The sequence below is a fragment of the Caretta caretta genome, chromosome 2 (assembly GCF_965140235.1).
Source record: "Caretta caretta isolate rCarCar2 chromosome 2, rCarCar1.hap1, whole genome shotgun sequence".
NCBI lineage: Eukaryota > Metazoa > Chordata > Testudines > Cheloniidae > Caretta > Caretta caretta.
In genome coordinates, this window is record NC_134207.1 from 209,898,498 (window position 1) to 209,918,603 (window position 20,106).

General features: G+C 42.7%; 1 protein-coding gene across 1 annotated transcript in view; it reads left to right on the forward strand.

The window, feature by feature from the left end:
• Positions 1-20,106, forward strand: part of IGF2BP3 (insulin like growth factor 2 mRNA binding protein 3) — a 164,451-nt gene that overhangs the window by 107,758 nt on the left and 36,587 nt on the right. Inside the window, exons 9-10 of the mRNA XM_048838380.2 lie at positions 10,633-10,768; positions 14,798-14,929. Of these exons, the coding sequence (XP_048694337.1) occupies positions 10,633-10,768; positions 14,798-14,929 (268 nt within the window). The remainder of the gene's footprint in view (positions 1-10,632; positions 10,769-14,797; positions 14,930-20,106) is intronic.

A 20,106-nucleotide genomic window follows, 5' to 3' on the forward strand; every position in this document is an offset into this window, starting at 1 on the left:
TCTAAAAATAGGCAAGGGCTGGTCTAAAAATAGTATTCTAGACTAGGCAGAACTCTAGTTTAATCCATGTTTATAATATGCTGTCTTGAAACTGTTATATGCTGGACAGGCAAGCATGTTTTATAACTGGACTAGTTTTGAAGTATGTATAAAATGAGTTGAAATAACATGGTTAAATCTCCTATATCGGCTGGGGTTTGGAACAAGGTAAAGGAGAAAAGCAACTGAATAAATAAGAACAGTAGTATTTTAGGTAGTAATTTTCTATTTGGGTCAGGTCCCTTTCTGCTTCAGCCTCTAGCAGCTAAACTGCAGTAGGGTAACCAACCTATTGTTCATTTAGACAAATGTCTAGGCAAGAGCGCTGCTTTCTGCTATTAGCTGGTCCTCACCCGTGGGTGGAAGTGACCGCTGCAACGAGCTGAAAAGTCTGAATACTGCTTTGTTATGGAGCTACATGTGGGCGAGAGGAGTGTGAACTTCTCCTCTTGAATAAAGTTTGGGGAAGTGAGAGCAATAAAGGAGTGGACACACCGAAGGAGGAGGGACAAGAGGGAAGTGAGTTAGGAAACTGGATGAAGGAGGGGGAAACAAGAAGTGTAATTAATACAAAAGGGAGAAAAATAAAGGGAAAGAGGAAAGTAAGAGAGTAAATAAGAATTTCTATAAAGAAGGAGAATCGGAAAACAGTCTTGGAGATGAAAGAAAGAACCTGATAGTTTTTTGTAACATGGGCAAAATGTTTGAGAGCAGGGAAAATTACCGGAAGGCAGAACAAAAAGATGCTTGTGACTGTTATAGACTCCTGCTGGAGACTCTCAGGATAGAACTGGGAGCAAAAGCCATTTTGCCCCGATTGAGTTGAGGGAAGTTGCTGTGGGGGCAAGGAGGTAGAGGACCCTGCCTGACACAACAGAGATGATCCCGCCCGCCAAGGTCTCCCCAGGGACTGGTGAGCTAGTGAGGGATGTTGCATTTATGATGTCTTATTGTTTTATATAATACTATACTCTCCTGTGCTTTATCTGTTAAGTAAAGAGCATAAAGTTGTTAGACTGGACTACTTCACAACTGCTGCGACTTGTCCCTTAGAGAGTTAAACTGTAAATCAGAAGGATCGCACATTTTGGGTGGAGTTCCAGGTGAGGGGTGTCTTTAAATACTGGAGAGTCTGAAGGGTCAGTGCTATGCCTCCGGGCTGGACAGCAGGTTCCAACACTCAGGTGGGGGTGCCAGATAAAAGGTCTGAGAGTAAGGCTAGGGACCTTTAGATTGGAGCAATGGCTGGACTTCATTCAAACTCCAGAGGCTTGAAACACCCTTGTGATCCAAAGCACAGGGGTTTGGCTTCCCCGACAGCAGCCCTAGTGGGTGGCCAGGAAGGGGTAATTCTTCTTCAGGTAGTGTCCCTGTGAGCGCGCCATGTGCACACCTGTGCGCTCTTCATCTGAAATTTTTGTCGTCAGTCTATGCTCCTGCACCCCAGACACCCCTGTGCCTGAAAATAGGATTTATAGGGAGGAGCTGACCTGTCGCCACTCCAGTGACTTTTCAGCTGCCTGTGGTTAGAGACTGAGCATTGCAGTGTTGAGCCTCGCGGCTTGCTATGTCTTGCTTTCTTTATACCTTTTCTTTTAGTTCTTAATTTTTTTCTGTTATTAGCAAAAGTTTGTCCTTTGAGGGAATTTCTCCCCTTCCCTGCTCCTTGTTTGCCCTTTGGTCTCTAGTTTTTTTTCCCCAGGCCACATTCACAGCCTTGAGTGCAGGTTTATGCCCTATGAGACCTGCTGCAGGTCTTTTTCGCTCAGCAACAGACATTCAAGCTGCCTTTGCTGCTTGGGAGAAACCCACATTCCCTGTAAATGTAATGCTTCGGATTGAAAAACAGATCTAAAAAATGGAGGGAGGACAGACTTGAACTCCTATTTATGGAGGGCTCCCTGAGACCCATAAGAACCGAGTTACCTCTGTACGTCTGTTCCACCGATCACCTCTGGTTCAGCAGTCCTCGGGAGTTGTGAGGCTCCCATTCCCTCTGATACTGCGACCACGGTACCAACTAAGGAGGCTATGTTGTATACTGAGAAAGCATCTAGAGCGGGACCAACATCCCAGCACCTGTCTCAGTGCCTTCAAAAGCTGGAACCAAGGTAAAGTCTTTATCTGTACTATCTTCCATAGCCTGAGGTGAAAAGCATGCCATGCTTATTTTGGTGCAGTCTTCAGGACCGCCCAATATGTTTACTCCTGAGGAACCCTCTCCAGGGTCCCCAGTATCATCTAGGCTTCTAGTTCAAGGGAACCTCTGAATCCTCAAAGAACCTAAATCACTGTCATTTAGATGTCCTGAGAGATACTCCTCTCCAGTACCAACTCACCTCATGGAGGCTACTCACTTTCTGTCCATTTCTTCAATGGTGACTCACCCTCCGATATTGACACTGTCCCCACGCAGACTCTTTGAGGGTACCGAGGGATACTTCCAGCTCGTACCATTACAGAATTTGCCATACCACCTCACCAGTGTCCCTGTCTAACCTTGGTAACAATGGAAGCGCATATCTCTTCTCGGAGCTTGGTACGGACCCAACAATCAGTACCTACACCACTGGCCCACTTTATGGATACAGAGGTCTGTCATGGTTCCTCCAACTTCCAACCTCCCTTCCTAAAGGTTCACACTGCAGAAGGAGCTCATAGCAGGAAGAATACCTGGTTATCCTGTCAAGGACAAACTTGGGGTCCTGCCCCATTCCCTTATGCTTCATCACAGTTGGCTTACTGGAATCTGTGGACTGCTTATGGATACCCTTTCTATAGGGTGCCATCCCAAAAGACCTCACGTCGAAGATCTCAACCAGTGCCTTAGGTCCTGTCACCCAGATACCTCCTGCAGAGCAGGAAGCAGTGGAAGAGGAAGAAGCACCTCCTTCCCACAAATCCTCCTCATCATCAGATGAATCTGTTGTGCCTCGCCGCCATCTTACCCTGACGACTTCTGAGCTTTTCAAGAACTCCTAAAAAGTGAGGCAGACACCTTACAAATTCCATTAGAGGAGATTCAGGAAATCCACCGTTCTTTGGATGGATATCCTTCATTCACCTCCTCAGGGCAAGGATTGCCTTGCCCATCAATGAAGATTTGCTTACCCCAGCATGCACGGTACAGCAAACTCCAGCCACATGTAAACAAGCTGACAAAAATATGACATCCCTCCTAGAGGCTCAGAGTACTTTTTTCTCCCATCCACCTCCCAACTCTTTGGTGGTGGAGGCTGCCAACCAATGAAACAGGCAACTCCAGTTCCATTCAACACCATCTGATAAGCAGCTGAAATGATGGGACCTTCTCGGCAGAACTACTCCTTGGCCTAGTTGCGATTCAGAGTGGCCAATTATCAAACACCGATAGCAAAGTGTGACTTCACAGTCTAGTCAGAATTTTCATTTTTACTGAACACCTGCCTCAGAAGCAGAGAGAACAATTTCAGGCCCTCATTACAGAGGGACAGGCAGTCGCCAAGGCATCTTTCCAGGCCTCGCTAGATGCCACTGACACAGCTGCATGTTTTATGGCTATGCGAGTAGTCATGTGCTGAGCTTCCTGGCTGCAGTCTTCTGGCCTCCCCCAGAAAATACAAAATATGGTCAAGCACCTTCTTTTCAAAAGCCCCAAGTTGGTTAGTGATGCCATGGATGGGTCCCTCCATACATTCAGAGCCTCCCTGATGACACTATGATCTTTGAGCATCTATAAATCTGTGATGAAAAGAAAATAGAGCAGGTCACAGACAACTCACTTCACTACCACCCCACGAGACTGGCTGAACTCCATGACGAAGCCTAGATTCCCTAAGAAACAGCCCTCTCCCAGCCAGTAATCTCTTCAAAATGTCTGTTTTGACCCGTTGGTCAAGGATCACAAACTACCTCTCACTTTGGCTCCTAGGTTGCATTTGTTCCCTTCCTACCCTTATGGGGGATCATCTCTTCCATTTCCTACATTCCTGGAAGTTCATTACTTCAGACAGATTCTGGAAGTGATTTCTATAGGCTATTCCATTCAGTTCAACTCCTTACCACCTCCTCTCCCCCATCCGTCTTCAGGGAACCCACTCACAAAGATCTCTTATGAAAGGTACAATTCCTTTTAGCTGGGCATGATCAAATCTGTCCCATGGGATGTCATTGGGAAAGGGTTCTATTCTGACTATTTCCTTGTCCTGAAGACAGTGGGTGGACACCAGTTCTGGATCTCAGGACCTTAAACACATTAATCTGCTCCCAGTGGTTCAGAATGGTGACCCTAGCAACAATAACTCCCTCTCTGGATCCAGGAGGTTGGCTTGTTTCCCTTGACCTCCAGGATGCTTATTTTCATGTCATTCATCTCTTGCACAAACCATTCCTACATTATATGGTGGGCAGGGGCCAGTACCAGTGTCACATCCTGCCCTTCGGCCTCTGAACCACCTCAAGGGTCTTAACCAAAGTTCTCTCAATTGCAGCAGCCTATGTTCTCCAGATGAGCATCATCATCTTTCCTTACCTGGATAATTGGTTCCTGAAAAGACGCTTGCTTCTCAAAGCACAGCTAGCAACCAGCAAATCTCCATCTCTGTTTCGCTCTCTGGGTCTCTGTCTGAATATGGAGAAGTCTGCTCCAACACCCACACAACATGTAGACTTCATCAGGGACACTCTGGACTCCTCTTTCTCCAGACCATACTTTCCCAGGGACAGATTTACCACAATGTCCAAACTTGTTTCAACAATACAACAGAGCCCACAAACCACTGCAAGGGTTTGCCTACAACTTGTGGGCTGTACGGCAGCCTGTATGTTCATAACTCCCTTAGCAAGACTTCACTCTTGATATCTTCAAGCCTGGTTGAGAACTGTCTACACGACCAACAGACACAGTCTGTCCAAGTGGGTGTCTGTACCTCAGAGTCCTTGTTTCTCTGATTTGGTGAAAGGACCCACAAAAGCTGTGAATGGAAGTTCAATTTATGCAGCTTCCTCCCACGATTATCAATACAGGCTCCTCCCTCATAGGTTGGGGTGCACTTCCAAAACTTCACAGGTCGGGGCAAATGGACCCCTCAGGAGCTGATCCTCTGTATCAACATATTGGAGCTCAGAGCAGTCCTTTACACTTGCCAACAGTTCCTACCACACATCAAAGACCTCCCAATCAGAATAATGCTGGGCAACAGAGCAACAATATATTGTATCAATTGGCAAAGAGAAGCAGGTTCCTCATCCTTATGCACTGAATCCATAAAACTATGGAACTGGTGAATATCATACCGCATACAAGATCTTAACAGTTTATCTATTGGGACTACAGACCACAGTGGTGGATTCCCTCAGCCGACGCTTCAGCATCAGCCATGAACGGGAACTGAACAGTGAACTGTTCCAAGAGAGAGATGTCTTACCTGGGGACATCCACAGGTAGATCTCTTCAAAATTCCATCCAAGGTGAAGTGCAGACAGTTGTGTTCAAGGGGAGGGTGTGGCCACAGCTCATGGGAGAGGCCCTAGCCATTACCTGGCTTTGAGTTCTGATATATGCTTATCTCCCAGTCCCTCTACTGTTCAAATTCCTAAACAATGTGAGACAAGAGATGCTAGTAGTCATCCTCATAGGCAGGAGCAGCAGGTCTGTATAATTTTTGGTGCTGCCCAGAATGGGTCTAAGTCTCTTTCTCTCTCTGCCCACTTCCTCCCCGCCCCCCATTGTAAGCCGATATATATTTTTTTAAATAATGTAAAAATGGACTGGAAACAGTAAGCATTTAACAGTTTCCCTTTATTGCACAATATGATTATCATAAGAAATGTATTTAACTAAGAATATTAACTTTATTAATACTCTTTTGAATACTGAAACAACCAAGCACTCTTGGATCAATAACCCTCAAAAGCAAATATTTCTAAAATTAAAATAGCCCCTTCTTTTGCGATGTTCTTCAGGAGGCAGCAAATACTTTTTGTCATTGTTTGGTTCTTGAATGGAGGCATCCAGGAGACTTGCAATGTCCAATTCAGAGGCAGAGTTATGAATGTGCAGAAATGCCAAGTGATTTAGACATTCTTGTCCCATTGTCATTTGAAAATAATTTTTCAGTCTGCGCAGGCAACTGAATGATTGCTCAGTGGTGCAGGTTGTAGCTGGAATTGTGTAGAATAATTTCAGAATTGTAACTTCTGACAACAAGTCACTCAAGCCTTCGTTTTATTTCAGAGATTGCTTCACTTTTCTCACCAAATTAAGCTGGAAATTTCTCGATCTGCAAATATCACTCAACATTTCTAAATGAAGAAATAGCCTCTCTGTGTTAATGTCACCATGGAAAGCTTCAGTTATTGGGACAGTGTCCTGTTTCGAGCCATTTGCTGCATCGGTTATATGCTTCTCCAATTTTACTATGAATGTAAAGCTTTCTGTTGAAAACCTCTGTTCAATGGCAACTTTGCAAACATCAATGATCCTGACATATATTTGATGAAAATACTCTTTGGGGTCACTAAAGGTATGCGGAAGGCTTCCATGGTCAAGCCATCTTGGTGGCTTGCATTTTCTTGGGAGTGTAGGATCATCTAAATAAAGATTTTTTGCCTTCTCTACTGTTGTGTTTCCCAGAAGTGATTATATGATGAGTTGCTGCACATCCCGCTCAACACCTCTTGCAACAGGCCAACTTTCTTTATAACACTTGCCAGTGATACATTTGGGCTTTAAATTTTTGCGTTAGCTTCTTCTACAGGACCCATGGTTTTCACGAACTGTTAGTGTAAAGTACGTTGAAAAAGATTGAAGTTGCTTCGAGAATCCACTACATTTTGAGCCAGATTCATCAGAAGAGTAACTAAATTCATCTAGGCAGTTCATCCTGGCTTCCTAGTTGTGGAACAGTGATTTAATGCTACTGATCCTTGGTGTCCATCTTGTCGGGCACAATGGTCATAAAGAAGGCTCCCCTTCACTCTGAACGCTGCCATACGACTCCCTGATGGCACTGATGAGATCTTTCACTATCGAAAACGTACCACGACATTCTAGAATATTATGCATGTCATCCTGCGTGGCAAGGTTAAGGGAATGTGCAGCACAGTGCTCAAATTCCGCTCCTGGCTCTCGATCCCTCACTGTGGCTTGGACCCCAGTAAATTTGCCTGACACATTACTAGCCCTGTGGTAACATTGCCCCTGGCAATCAGAAAAGGGCAAATCACACCTGAGAAGCGTATCTTCCACAATTTTGAAAAGAGAAGCAGCATCCATTTGCGTCAGTTTGGTAAAACCCAGTGAACTCATAAATCTCCCAGTCTTCACTAGAAAAGAACCTTAAAGAAAAACTTACTTGTTCTTTTCTTGACGGATCAGTAGTCTCATCCATTACAATGGCATAAAACTTTGAAGCCTTTATCTTTTGCACAATTTGGCTTAGTGCCATCATTGCGATTATTTTGTTAACTTCATGTGACAGCCACTTGTATTTTGTGCGACTAAGCCACTGTCTCAGTTCCTCTCAATCTGTACTGCATAGCAACAAGACCTACATCAAATTTGAATCACTCTCATTATGGCACGTAATGCTATTCCTTGTTGAGCTAGGTTCTGAACACCGCTAAAAAATTTTGTGCAGTGCATTCCTGGCTGATTGTGATTCTTTTCTGTAACTGGCCAACATTAGTGCAGAAACATTTACCTGTGATTGCAGAACAGCATGCTTCATTGCCGCTTCCTTGTGACAGGATGATTTTTCGTGTGATGTAAAACCATGCAATGCATGTCGCCAATCTTGAAATCTGGACGAAATAAAGGTTGGTTCGGCCTTCTTAGAAAATATTAAGATCTTCTTTTCAGAACAACTTTTGCAGAGTGAGCAAAAAGCTCTGTCTGATTCACTGTTGCACTCCAACCACGTAAACCTTGATAGCCAAGACTGCTGAAAACTCCTTTTCTTATCTTGTAGATTTGCCGCATCTTTCTTTTGTGTAACTCCAGTTTGAAAGCAGGGTGTGGAACTCAGGCCATCGCTTGATGAACTGTCCTTTTCTTCTTTTTCTCTGGGTGACTTTATTAAGAATTCATCCATTGTTGGTTATTACTGGTCCTACAAATCAAGAATTTGCTGCTGGGGTAAAACGAAGCTACAGTGCACCAGCGCCACAAGATGACGAGGGCCAGTTAAAAGTGGAAAGTCGGAAGCAGAACTCGCCTGCTTCAATACGTTACATTTTGTTGTACCCGTATACAACGCGTTATATACTTTAAAGGATGTAAAGTAAAGTGCCTTTAAAGCATCACCTGCTGGAGCTGGGCTCAGGCGGGGATTTAAAGGGCCCGGGGCTCCCCTGCCGCTGTGGGGAGCCCCCCGGTCCCTTTAAAGCACCGCCAGAGCTCTGGCAGCGGGGCTCAGGCGGGGGCTCCCCACAGTGGCCGGAGCACCGGGCCCTTTAAATCCCCACCTGAGCCCGGCTGCTGGAGCCACAGGGCTCTGGCATCCAGGCTCCAGCAGGAATTTAAAATGCCTGGAGCGCTGCAGCGGCCAGAGCCCCAGGCCCTTTAATTCACCCCTGAGCCCCGGGGCTCCCAGCTGCCTCTGCAGGTGGTAGCTCCGGGGTGATTTAAAGGCCCCAGGTCTCCCAGCCAGAGCCCCGGGGCCTTTAAATCGCCTCTTCCACTCAGGACTCCGGCGTACCAGTAAGTCCTTTAAGTTACTTTCATCCCTGGTGCCTCCTCCCCCTCCTCAGGTGTAGCAGCAGCCAGCAGCGCAGTGCACAGCAGCAGAGCAGCCACCTGCTTTCAATCAGGCAGGGATGGCCTGGGAGAGGCACACGGGGGGGCGGCAGGCTTTGGGTTTCGTCCCCTACGACAGTCTCACAACACTTTGCCTCAGTGTGGCTCTTCAGTGGCTGGCTGGTATAGAAGAGATCTGCTCTACAGAAGTTAAAAGGGTATTGCTTAACATCGGGGCCAACAACTAGGAAAACTTACCAGAGAAACAAGGTGGGTGAGGTAATATCTTTTACTGGACTAACTTCTGTTGGTGAAGAGACAGACGTCTGAGCTGAAGAAGAGCTGTGTGTAAAATCGAAAGCTTGTCTTTCTCACCAACAGAAGTAGGTCCAATAAATGTTATTTCCTCACCCACTGTGTCTCGCAAATATCCTTAGGTCAACATGGCTACAACAACACTGAATACAGGAAAATTTACCTGTGAAAGTGAAAATGCTTCCAGGCTTGGTGCAACTATCAAGCTATGCTTTCTCTTGAGTTCTCTTTGGCTCACATCCTTGATTACATTCTGAATTTAAAGACCACAGGCTTATGGCTAAGCTCCATCAAAGTTGAGCTAGTTGCCATCACAGCTCCTATAGAAGTGTTCAGTCTTCATTCACCCTAATGCTGCAAGATTTATCAAAGGCTATTCAACCTCTTCCTTCCTGTCAAGGAGCCAAGTCTGCCATGGGACCTCTCCTTACTTCTCAGTGCTCTGAGGAAACCCCCATTTGAACCTATGGGGATGTCCACTTCCTTGCTTCCTTCCCAAAGTGTCTTCTGAACTCCACATTAATCAAAAGATTCACTAGCCACTATTTTACACCAAGCCTCACTCACACGGGATGTTAAGAGCTCTTGCCTCTTACTTTGACAGGACCAGGCCCTTTGGGTTTCTCCTAGATTCTTTATCTCTGTTGCAGAATGAATGAGGGGACATCCAGTCTCCTCCCAAATATTGTCCAAATGGGTTCCATGTTATGTTGTCATGCTACAAAGCCTCATTCCCCTCCAAGAGTTATTGCTCAATCTATCTCTGTAGCTCTTCTAAAAAAATATACCCATTTCAGACATCTGCAGGGCAGCCACCTGGTCTTCGCTGCACACATTTTACCAGCATTATCCTCTCGTGCCTGATTCCAGAACTGACGTGGCCTTTGGTGACACTGTCTGCAGTCCATATTGAATCCACTTCTTCGGCACAGAGAGTCCCCTGACCTGGGGCACCCATAGGGACGCTACTTGAAGAAGAAGAAGAAGGAGATTACTTACCTTGTGCAGTAACTTGAATTTTTCAAAATGTGTGTTCCTATGGGTGCTCCACTACCTACTCTTTCCTCTCTGCCTCAGAATCTCTTTCTTCGGACTTCTGTGGTTGAGGAGGAATTGGAATGGTAGTGCATCTGCCCCTCTTTTTGGGGCCCAAAGGTGTCTGGAGCACAGGCGTGGACCTGCAGACACTGCTGACAAAGATCTCCAATCAAGAGCAGATGGTGGGTGTATATCCTGATGTGAGGCACCCAGAGGGACACATCTCAAAGAACTCAGGTTACTATACAAGGTAGGTAACCTCTTCTTGCTAGAGTCTATGACACGTCCAAGCAAATCTTAACCATTTGACACTGAATCACATTGCACTAATTTTAGTCCAGTCTTTTGTGAGGGAAGTATTCTTTCAGAGTCTGTTAAAATCATGTTTGAGTTCTGCTGCAAATTGATCTTGTATGTTCCAGGGCAAACCTGCCAGTTTCAAAATTCCCCAGCCTCAACTGATACGTTTTGATTACAGTCTACTGTTTGAATGGTAATTCATTGCATTTCTGTTTTGCCTGCAGACTGCAGGACTTGACACTCTATAACCCTGAGCGGACCATTACAGTTAAAGGCAGTATTGAAACGTGTGCCAAGGCCGAGGAAGAAATAATGAAGAAAATCAGGGAGTCCTATGAAAATGATATTGCTGCTATGAATGTGAGTCTTTTTCTATGGCTTGGTCATTTTTGGATGTTTATTTCCGAGAGATTCTTTACGTCTATATTTATATATATATTGGATCTCTTTTTGGTCGGAAAAATTGAGAAAATTGACTTAGATGAAGGACTTGAAGAATAATTTTACTTCAAAACTACCTTCCTTTGTTGTGGAGACTGGAAAGGAGTTTTTATTTGTATTATGAATGTTCATTTGATGCCACAGTACTATGAAGTACTTGAAGGAAGTGCTTTCTAGTCCCCTGATACTGTTCAGTTTTTAACATAAGAACCATCTTTTTATTTGGTAACTTTAATCTGTAAATGAGACTTTCCTTAGTTTCCTATTTTCTCATGTGTAGGACTCACTCTTTAATTTGGGAGCAGAAATATGTCCTTTTCAATTTGGAAGGTAAAGAACTGTACTCCTATGAAGATAAGGACGACTTGTGGCACCTTAGAGACTAACAAATTTATTTGAGCATAAGCTTTCGTGAGCTACAGCTCACTTCATCAGATGCATTGAGCTGTAGCTCACGGAAGCTTATGCTCAAATAAATCTGTTAGTTTCTAAGGTGCCACAAGTCGTCCTTTTCTTTTTGCGGATACAGACTAACACGGCTGCTACTCTGAAACCTGGTCCTATGAGGATAGTTGCTGATTATCTAATGCAAAAAAGTATTACCCTGTAATTTGACAGTGTCACAGGTAGAGATTGGTAGACCAGAGAAGACTTGGGTAAACCATCCTACAAAATGTGGAAACATGGGCAAATTACTAACTTTTAGAACAAAAGAACAGTACAAGCATGTAGGCAGAAAATCAGAAAGGGTAAGGCACAAAATGAATTACACCTAACAAAAGACATAAAAGGACATAACAGGAGGTTCTATAAATACATTAGGAGCAATAGAAAGACAAAACAAAGTGTAGGTCTACTACTTAACAGAGAAGGAGAGCTAATAATGGACGACACCAAGAAGGCTGGGAGTTTAATGCTTATTTTGCTTCAATCTTCACTAAAAAGGTTAATTGTAATCAGATGCTTTTACACAATAGTAACAAGAAGGGGGAAAGAACACAAGCCAGAATAGCGATAGAAAAGGTTCAAAAATATTTCGAAAGTTAGATGTATCCAAGTCGGCAGGACCTGATGAAATTCATCCTAGTGTGCTTAAGGAATTAACTCGAGCAATCTCAGAATCACTAGCAGTTTATCTTTGAGAACTCAAGGAGGACAGATGAGGGTCCCAGAGGACTGGAAAAGTTCAAACATAATACCTATCTTTAAAAAAGGCAACAAAGGACCTGGGGAATTTTAAACCAGTTAGCCTAACTTCGATACCTGGAAAGATACTGAAATAAATTTATTACACAATGAGTTTAAGCACTGAGAGGATAATAGGATAAGTAGTATCCAATATGGATTTGTCAAGAACAAATCATGCCAAGCCAACTTAATTTCCTTCTTTGACAGGGTTACTGACCTAGTGGATAGGGGGAAGATGTAGATGTGATATATCTTGGCTTTAGTAAGGCTTTTTATACAGCCTCACATGACATTCTCATAAGCAAAGTAGGGAAATGTAGTCTAGATGAAATGACTATAAGGTGAGTGCACAATTGGATGAAAGCAAACTATTCATAATTACTCTGAATACAGCCTGTCAAACTGTGAGTTGAATCTTGTGGGGCCCTGCGTGGGTCTGTCCTAGGTGTGGTACCAAACATTTTCATTAATGCGTTGATTGATGGAGTGGAGTATGTGCTTATAATATTTGTGGATGACACCAAGATGGGAGGTGTTGTAAGTACTTAGGAGAACAGGATTGGAATTAAAAATGACCTTGATAAATTGGAGAATTGGTCTGAAATCAACCAGAAAAAATTCAATAGACACATGCAAAACACTACACGTAGGAAGGAAAAAATCAAATGCACAACTACAAAATGGGGAATAACTGGCTAGGCAGTAGTGCTGCTGAAAAGGACCTAGGGCAGTGATTTTCAGCCTGTGGTCTATGGACTCTTGGGGGTCCACAGACTGTCTGAGGGGTCCACAAACGGTTACCACCATAGAACAATGTTTTTTACCCTGTGATCCACAGAACCCTATGGGTCCACAGACTATGTCTAAGATTTCCAAAGCAGTCCACATCTCCATTTGGAATTTTTTAGGGGTCCACAAATGAAAAAAAGTTGAAAACCACTGATTTAGGGGTTATAATGGATCACAAATTGAATGCAAATCAGCAGTGTGATGCATTTGTGAAAAAGGCTAACATCATTCAGGGGTGTATTAACACAAGTGTCACACTTAAGACACAGGAGGTAATTGTTCTGCTCTACTCAGCACTGTTGAATCCTCACCTGGAGTACTGTGTCCAGTTCTAGGCACCACCTTTTAGTAAAGATGTGGACAATTTGGGGAGAGTCCAGAGGAGAGCAACAAAATTGATAAAAGGGAATGAGGAAGGGTAAAAAAAGACCTGCGCATGTTTATTCTTGAGAAAAGAAGACTGGGGACTGATAAGTCTTCAAATACGTTAAGGCTGTTATAAAGAGAACGGTGATCAATTGTTCTCCATATCCACTGAAGGTAGGACAAGAAGTTAGCTGCTTAATCTACAGTAAGGGAGATTTAGGTTAGATATTAGGAAAAACTCTAAAGATAGATAGGTACTAGAATAGGCTTCCAAGGGAGGTTGTTGAATCCCCATCATTGGAGGTTTTTAAGAACAGATTGGACAAACTCCTGTCAGGATTGGTCTAGGTATAATTGTTCCTGAGTCAATGCATGGGGCTGGACTAGATGACCTCTTGAGGTCCCTTCTAGCCCTACGTTTTTATGATTCTCTGAAAAATTCAGATATATATCAACACTTAACCAAAACGTTCTGTTCTGGATGTTAGGTGGGAAATGTCTTTCAGTTGCCAATGTTTCCCGATTGTCCAGACTGATCAGAAATACCAGGGCTGTTCTTCACCACCTTCACAGTGGGTGGGAATTATGTTGTTGTTTTTCTAATGCTTTATTGGATGGATTTTGACCAGTCATTCCAAGTTAGTTTGTTGCCCTATAACTGCAGTTTTAGCTTGGTCTTTGGCAATAAAGGAAATCCTAGCACCTAATGTCCCACAGTTTGTGTCTAGTGATGGCCTTAAATGGGGTCTCTGTCCTAGCTGTAACAGGTTTAATATGTCAAATTGTATTGCAGGGAAATAACTTGGCAGGGGAGGAATTGGGGCTTAACTGAAGATTCTGGTGTGTTAGAATGCTACAACACCTCCTACTAACTAGACCTGGTCAAATTGCCCTGGAACAGTCTAGTCCAGTGGTTCTCAACCTGTGGGCTGCTTGCGGCCCAATCAGCAAACAGCTGCGGCCCATGTGACATCTCAGGGCCATACAGGTAGTATATATATTGTGTGGATGTGGCCCACATAACACGGAGCGTTGCATATGTGGCCCATAGTGGTAAATAGCTTGAGAACCACTGATCTAATAAGTGACATGTAGCTTCATTATAGTTAATGCTCATCCTGTGAGCACTGTGGGGGGATTTCACACTCAACGCTCTGCAGTCCACCTGCAGTTTTAGCAGTATGGGAGGCAGGGAGAATTAGTGGTTATGGGTGGAGCCGCTCTGCTTCTAAAGGACTGTTGAATTTCTATCACAGAGTCAGGTGGGTTATTGTTTTTGTACTAAACCTCATTCTAAGCATGTGGTCTAAAGGTCTGCCTGTCACTTGGATTTCTTTTCTCCAATCTTGTGGGTCACTTTATTGAAAAATAAAGTTGTAGTGAGAGACACCTGACTGTCTGTCACATTAGAGCCAAGCTTTTAACCTTATTGGCCTAAGTGAGTTGTCTGGGTATTAGGTCTGAAATCTGAATCCTCAAGAATGTAGATTTCAAGTAAAACATTGGCATCTTTACAAAAGAAGCTATTCCATTATCCCAACTGGGATTTTGATTAAGTTTAATAACTTGCATTGTAAGGCTAAATAATTTCTTCTACCGTTGCAGCTTCAAGCACATTTAATTCCTGGATTAAATCTGAATGCCTTGGGTCTGTTCCCACCTTCTTCTTCAGGAATACCACCTCCCACAGTGGGTGTTGCCTCTGCTGCCGCTGCTACTTCGTATCCACCATTTGGGGTAAGAAGTCTTCTTACTTTTGGCTATATTATATTGGCAAAAAGGGTGCTGTCAAAGCTTGACTACTGTTGAAGGGTAACAGTAACTATAAGGTGATGCTGGTCAAAGCTGGAATAAAAGAAAAACTTGGCAAAGACCCAGGTATGTCAGTGTTCTGGCAACAGTTTACTGGTAGCACAGTTCTTTTGTGTTTTTGCTTGATGTAATGTGCAGGGTTTGTTTGCTGAATGCTTTCAGCTTGGCTTGTTTGTTCTGTTTCCGCATGAAAATTATCTAAGGTGGTTGTGGAAGAGTACAAACACTCAGTGACTGTTCCGTAAAAGTATCAGTGATGAAATTATCAGTGAAATCAAACAAGTGAGATTTGGAAAAGTATGAAACCCTGTTTTCTAAATAAATGATAGAGATTTTCTTTTATATCTCTGCAGAAAAATAAGTGCAAGTTTATACTTCACTCTTAAATGAGTTAGAAAAACGCTTGGTCAGAGGTTACAAGAAATAAAGCAATCTATGTAAGCCTGTCCTTCCTATCTGAGTTCCTAACCTGAAGAAAAATATGGGATTTGATAATAGATTAGAATTCTGTGTAGCAAAATCAAATTTATGATTGAATATAGCATTTTTGTGTATGTACGAAACCTACTGGTGTACAACAACACTAAGTACAGTAGAACCTCAGAGTTACGAACACCAGAGTTATGAACTGACCAGTGAACCACACACCTCATTTGGAACCAGAAATACACAATCAGGAAACAGAAGAAACAAACAAACAAAAACCAAAAAAGCAAATACAGCACAGTACTGTGTTAAAAGTAAACTACTAACCAAAAAAAAAAAAAGGAAAGCAGCATTTTTCTTCTGCATAGTAAAGTTTCAAAGCTGTATTAAGTCAATGTTCAGTTGTAAACTTTTGAAAGAACCACCATAACGTTTTCTTCAGAGTTGTGAACATTTCAGAATTACCAACAACCTCCATTCCCGAGGTGTTCATAACTCTGAGGTTCTACAGTATACAGGTAATGGTTTATACATATTAATCTGTTGGAAGGTGTGTTTGCATAGTATAATGCTCTCTGAAAAATGTGTGAGGAGTCGTGATGTGTTCTTGTTCGAATTCTTTGCTCCTTAATGGTCTCAGGGGGACTGTTTGCCTGCTCCATAGCAATATTTTGCATCACCCTGACCATCTCGGAATCATTCTAACAAGGGAAGGTTCTTGTCTGCAAACTCTCTGCAGTTTTTGGAGGCAGAGAGGAGGTAATTTTTCACCACCATTCTGTCGCTAGCCTCCATGGTTCCAACTCAGTAAAAGATGATTAGGTTTTCAAAATGAACTATCAGAACAAACAACTTGTAAGATTTTTACAAAGCTCAGAGACCTGACAGAACTCTTCACCATCATCTTTATTGAGAATCTCTTTGAGTTAACTTTTACATTTATTAATATTGAGCAACACTCGATGGGCAAAAATGCACTGCCGCATATTGGCTACAAAGGCCCGCAGACAGTGTGTTCAGGACATTGGTTGCACTATATATTCACCCCTGTGTCAAAGTCAAGGCTCGGTTACTGCTTTGCAGAAGGCTTTGCTGACAAATTTCTCATCACTATATTTGCCATGCATGCTGTACATGAAGCCAAATCCACCATGGGATAAGAAATTGTGAACTTGATCAAATAGCTGCACCCAGATGGGCTAAATAAGTATACATACTGTACTAGGGGTTTCTTTAATATTTTTCCCAGAGAAATAAGCCAAGAAAATGTCACTGAAAGAAAGAGAATAAATGCCACGCTCATAACATTGTTCATGAGAATGAATGATTTGAGTGTAGGGAGGTTCTATACTGAACATAGTTTATAATGTTCGTAGCCTTATCAGGAAAATGTTCCAAGAGAGCCTGGGAGGCAATCTTACTATTAAAAGCAATGCTTCCATGAAAAATTTCATTAGCGTTGAAGATGAAACTAATCCAAAAATACTTTCTCTGGTTGAAAACTAAAACACAGCCTTGGCTTCATTGCTTTGCATAAAAATGTCATCTGTAGAAGCTGATGGTTTGTGTTTTGGAAATGAAGGAAGGTTTTGTTTATGCTGGCAGTCAGTATTTCTGTTTACAGTGGTAGTAATTATAAATGCTACTTTTCTCCTTTACCTGAACTTGCAGGCTGTCCTACTACTCCTGCAAGAATTCTTACTTCAGCCCCATATTCCTGTTCTGTCTTATTCTTCTCTCGGTTCTTTGTTTTGCTTTTCCTTCCTTTTATTACTGTAAATTGCTACTGCCAGTATATGTCTCTCTGAGTGCCGAGTTTAAGAACTTCCTGCTACCTTTTCTGAAGATGGCAATGTCAATACACTTTTGTCCCATTTTTTTTTTCTCTTGATTCATCTTCACCCTTCTGTCCCCCACACTCCTTACCACCACTGAAAAAACCCCATCCAGGTTACCCTTTAGAATTCTGGCCGGTTTCCAGGTGGAAGATTTCTGGAAATAGGACATCAAAATGCTGGGAAAGCCTATCAAGAAGCAGGTGCTATTTTATAGCAATGTAGCATTTTTGCAGCTGGAAAGTGGCACAGGCTATGGCATGCGTTTTTAAGCAGATTTCTAACTTGCTTCCCCATTGTGCTGCTACACTCTCTCAACCTCTTAAACATGCTTTTGTCCCAACTGTTAGCTCAGCTGGGTTTCTGGCTGCATGGTAAGTAGATATGCAAAAAGCTCAGGAATAAATTGGTGAAGACAAAGGGTAGATAGCTGGGAACATCAAGCTGGGGTTCTTCCTTGGAGTTTGGGACTGGGGACTGTCAACAGGAATGGGGGAGGGTGTAGACCATTTGCATTGGAGTGCCTTGGTAAGGCCTGCATGGCTCTGACCCTTGGTGCTTTGATCAGCCCTGCTGCTTGAAGTCTGAGCAGTTCATCGCTTTCTGGTGGCGACGGGCAGAGCTGAGCTGGGAGAGCTGATATAAAAAGTCACTTACTAGGCAAACTCAAGCAACAAACAGAGGCAACTGACAGGAGTGTTTTGGAGGTAAGTTAGAGAGAGAGGCTATCCTCCCAGGTTCAGCTCTGTGCAATTTCACAGTGGCCAGTGATGGAAATGTGATGGTGACCTGCAACAGATGTCCCATGTTTTCTTCCTTGCCTGAGCTGGAAGGGATTCCTATGTATGAAATGCAAGTTGGTGTCTGTGCTGGAAGAAAAGATTCTTGGATTGGAAGGGCAAATAGAGATGCTACTGAGAATCAGAGAAGCTGAGTAGTTCCTAGATAGCCAGGTTTGGGAAACATTAGTACCCCAGGTTCCAGGAACTGATCACTGTCAGAGACAAGACACTGGGCTAGATGGACCATTGGTCTGACCCAGGATAGCCATTTTTATGTCCGCTTAATGCTCTGTTACCCAGCGCCCTCTCTTCTTCAGTGCATCTACTAGTGGAGCAAAACTTGGGCAGCAATGCAGTAGGATTGATATAACAATGCACAGGGCAGAGGGTAAGGCTAGGGGGAACAGGCTCTATTGGGTGTGGGAAGGGAACAGGGTCTGGGAGAGGGGGAGGAGAACAAATGGGAGCAAGTCGTAGGGGAAAAGTTTCAGGGGATAAGAGAGCAGATTGAGATGAGGAAAATCCAAATACGTTTTAGGACAGGAAGAAGGATCACAGAGGTGGGGCAAAGGGCTGGCAGAAAACATACCAAGGGAGGTTAATGATAAGAACCAAGGGGAATGAGAGGGGCCTACAGGAAAAGAACCAAGGAGATCAGGAGGCAGTGAGGCTTTTTAGCTGTAATTTTCTGCCAGAACTTTTAATTTAGAGATCTTGGTTAGCAACATCCTCTTTCAACAGGAATTTGGTTGTTTGTGCAACCAGGTGGGGTTTTCATTCCACTGATATGAACACACACTATGCTTATTATTCACAACGTCCTCTGCTTACCTGAAAGTAAAAGCACTGCATACGTAAACTGCCCTGCACCAAGTGAACGAGCTGCTAAGGTTCTCCTGGAAGGACCTCCTGTCGAGAAGCCATCTGGCACCCTTTCCAGCCAAGGTCAGGGAGCCCAATGCTTTGTCACAGTTCCTTTTTAAAAAGGGAAAGTAGCTTGTTGTGAAATAAGTACAAATGTTTACTTCTTTATGTTTTATTTGCACCCCTACATTTTGAGTTACATGAGATCAGAGTGGATTTGATTTAAATCATGATTTAAATCACTAGTCAGGAAGACTCGATTTAATCATGGATTTCTACATAAAAGTTCATTCTTGTTGGTTGTTGTAACCTTAATACATATTCTTCACAACTCAGAGATAGATGTGTGTACCTTCTAAAAATGAAACCTACTATACATTTTTAAAGTGATTTATTTTGAAAACTTTTCAGATTAGTTTTACAGCTATATCAGAAAATGAATGATTGTTTGGTTATTTTATTTACCAAAGGTAATTGAAGCAGATAATTATGAAGTCACTGGGAGGTGAACTACCTTCAATTCAACAGGTTAATCATTAATATTTGCAAAAAGAACCAGGAGTACTTGTAGCATCTGAGGAGGCGATCACCACCAGACAGATATTTAAATTGTTTTATTTAACTAAAACAATAATGTTATGTATTCTGGATTTTTCTCTTCAATAGCAAACATATAATATTTTAACAAAACAAGCATATGAATTTTTGAATTTAGTTAAACATTCAAGTTTTTTAAAATCAGGTTTGTTTTTGTTAAAATTGTTTTTAACTAAAATAGTTAAATCAAATATTTTTTAAAAACAAAAGTCAACGAGGTCAACATGAGACACTTAAAATATTGGCTTCTGCAGCTAACTCAGTCGTCTTCACCTTCGTTTTCCTGTTTGTTCGTAATGTGCAAAAGAAAAACAAGCTTTCCTGCTTTTTCAGGTCCCAGACGATTTCTCAATTTGGAATGAATTAATCCAAATTAAGAAAATATTCTTGCTATACCGGCAGAAGAAGCTACTGCTATTAAAAGTGAGATTATCACTTCAACAGTCTCTGTATCCGAGTGCTTAAGTGAATTCCACCAGTTGACTGGTGTGTCTTTCTTTAAAACATCAGCAGCAACCATATATTTCCTGAATGGTTCACCCTTAGCTCTGAAGTTTAGTATAGTTGGCATTATGGAGGGATGATTGCTGGATGTCCA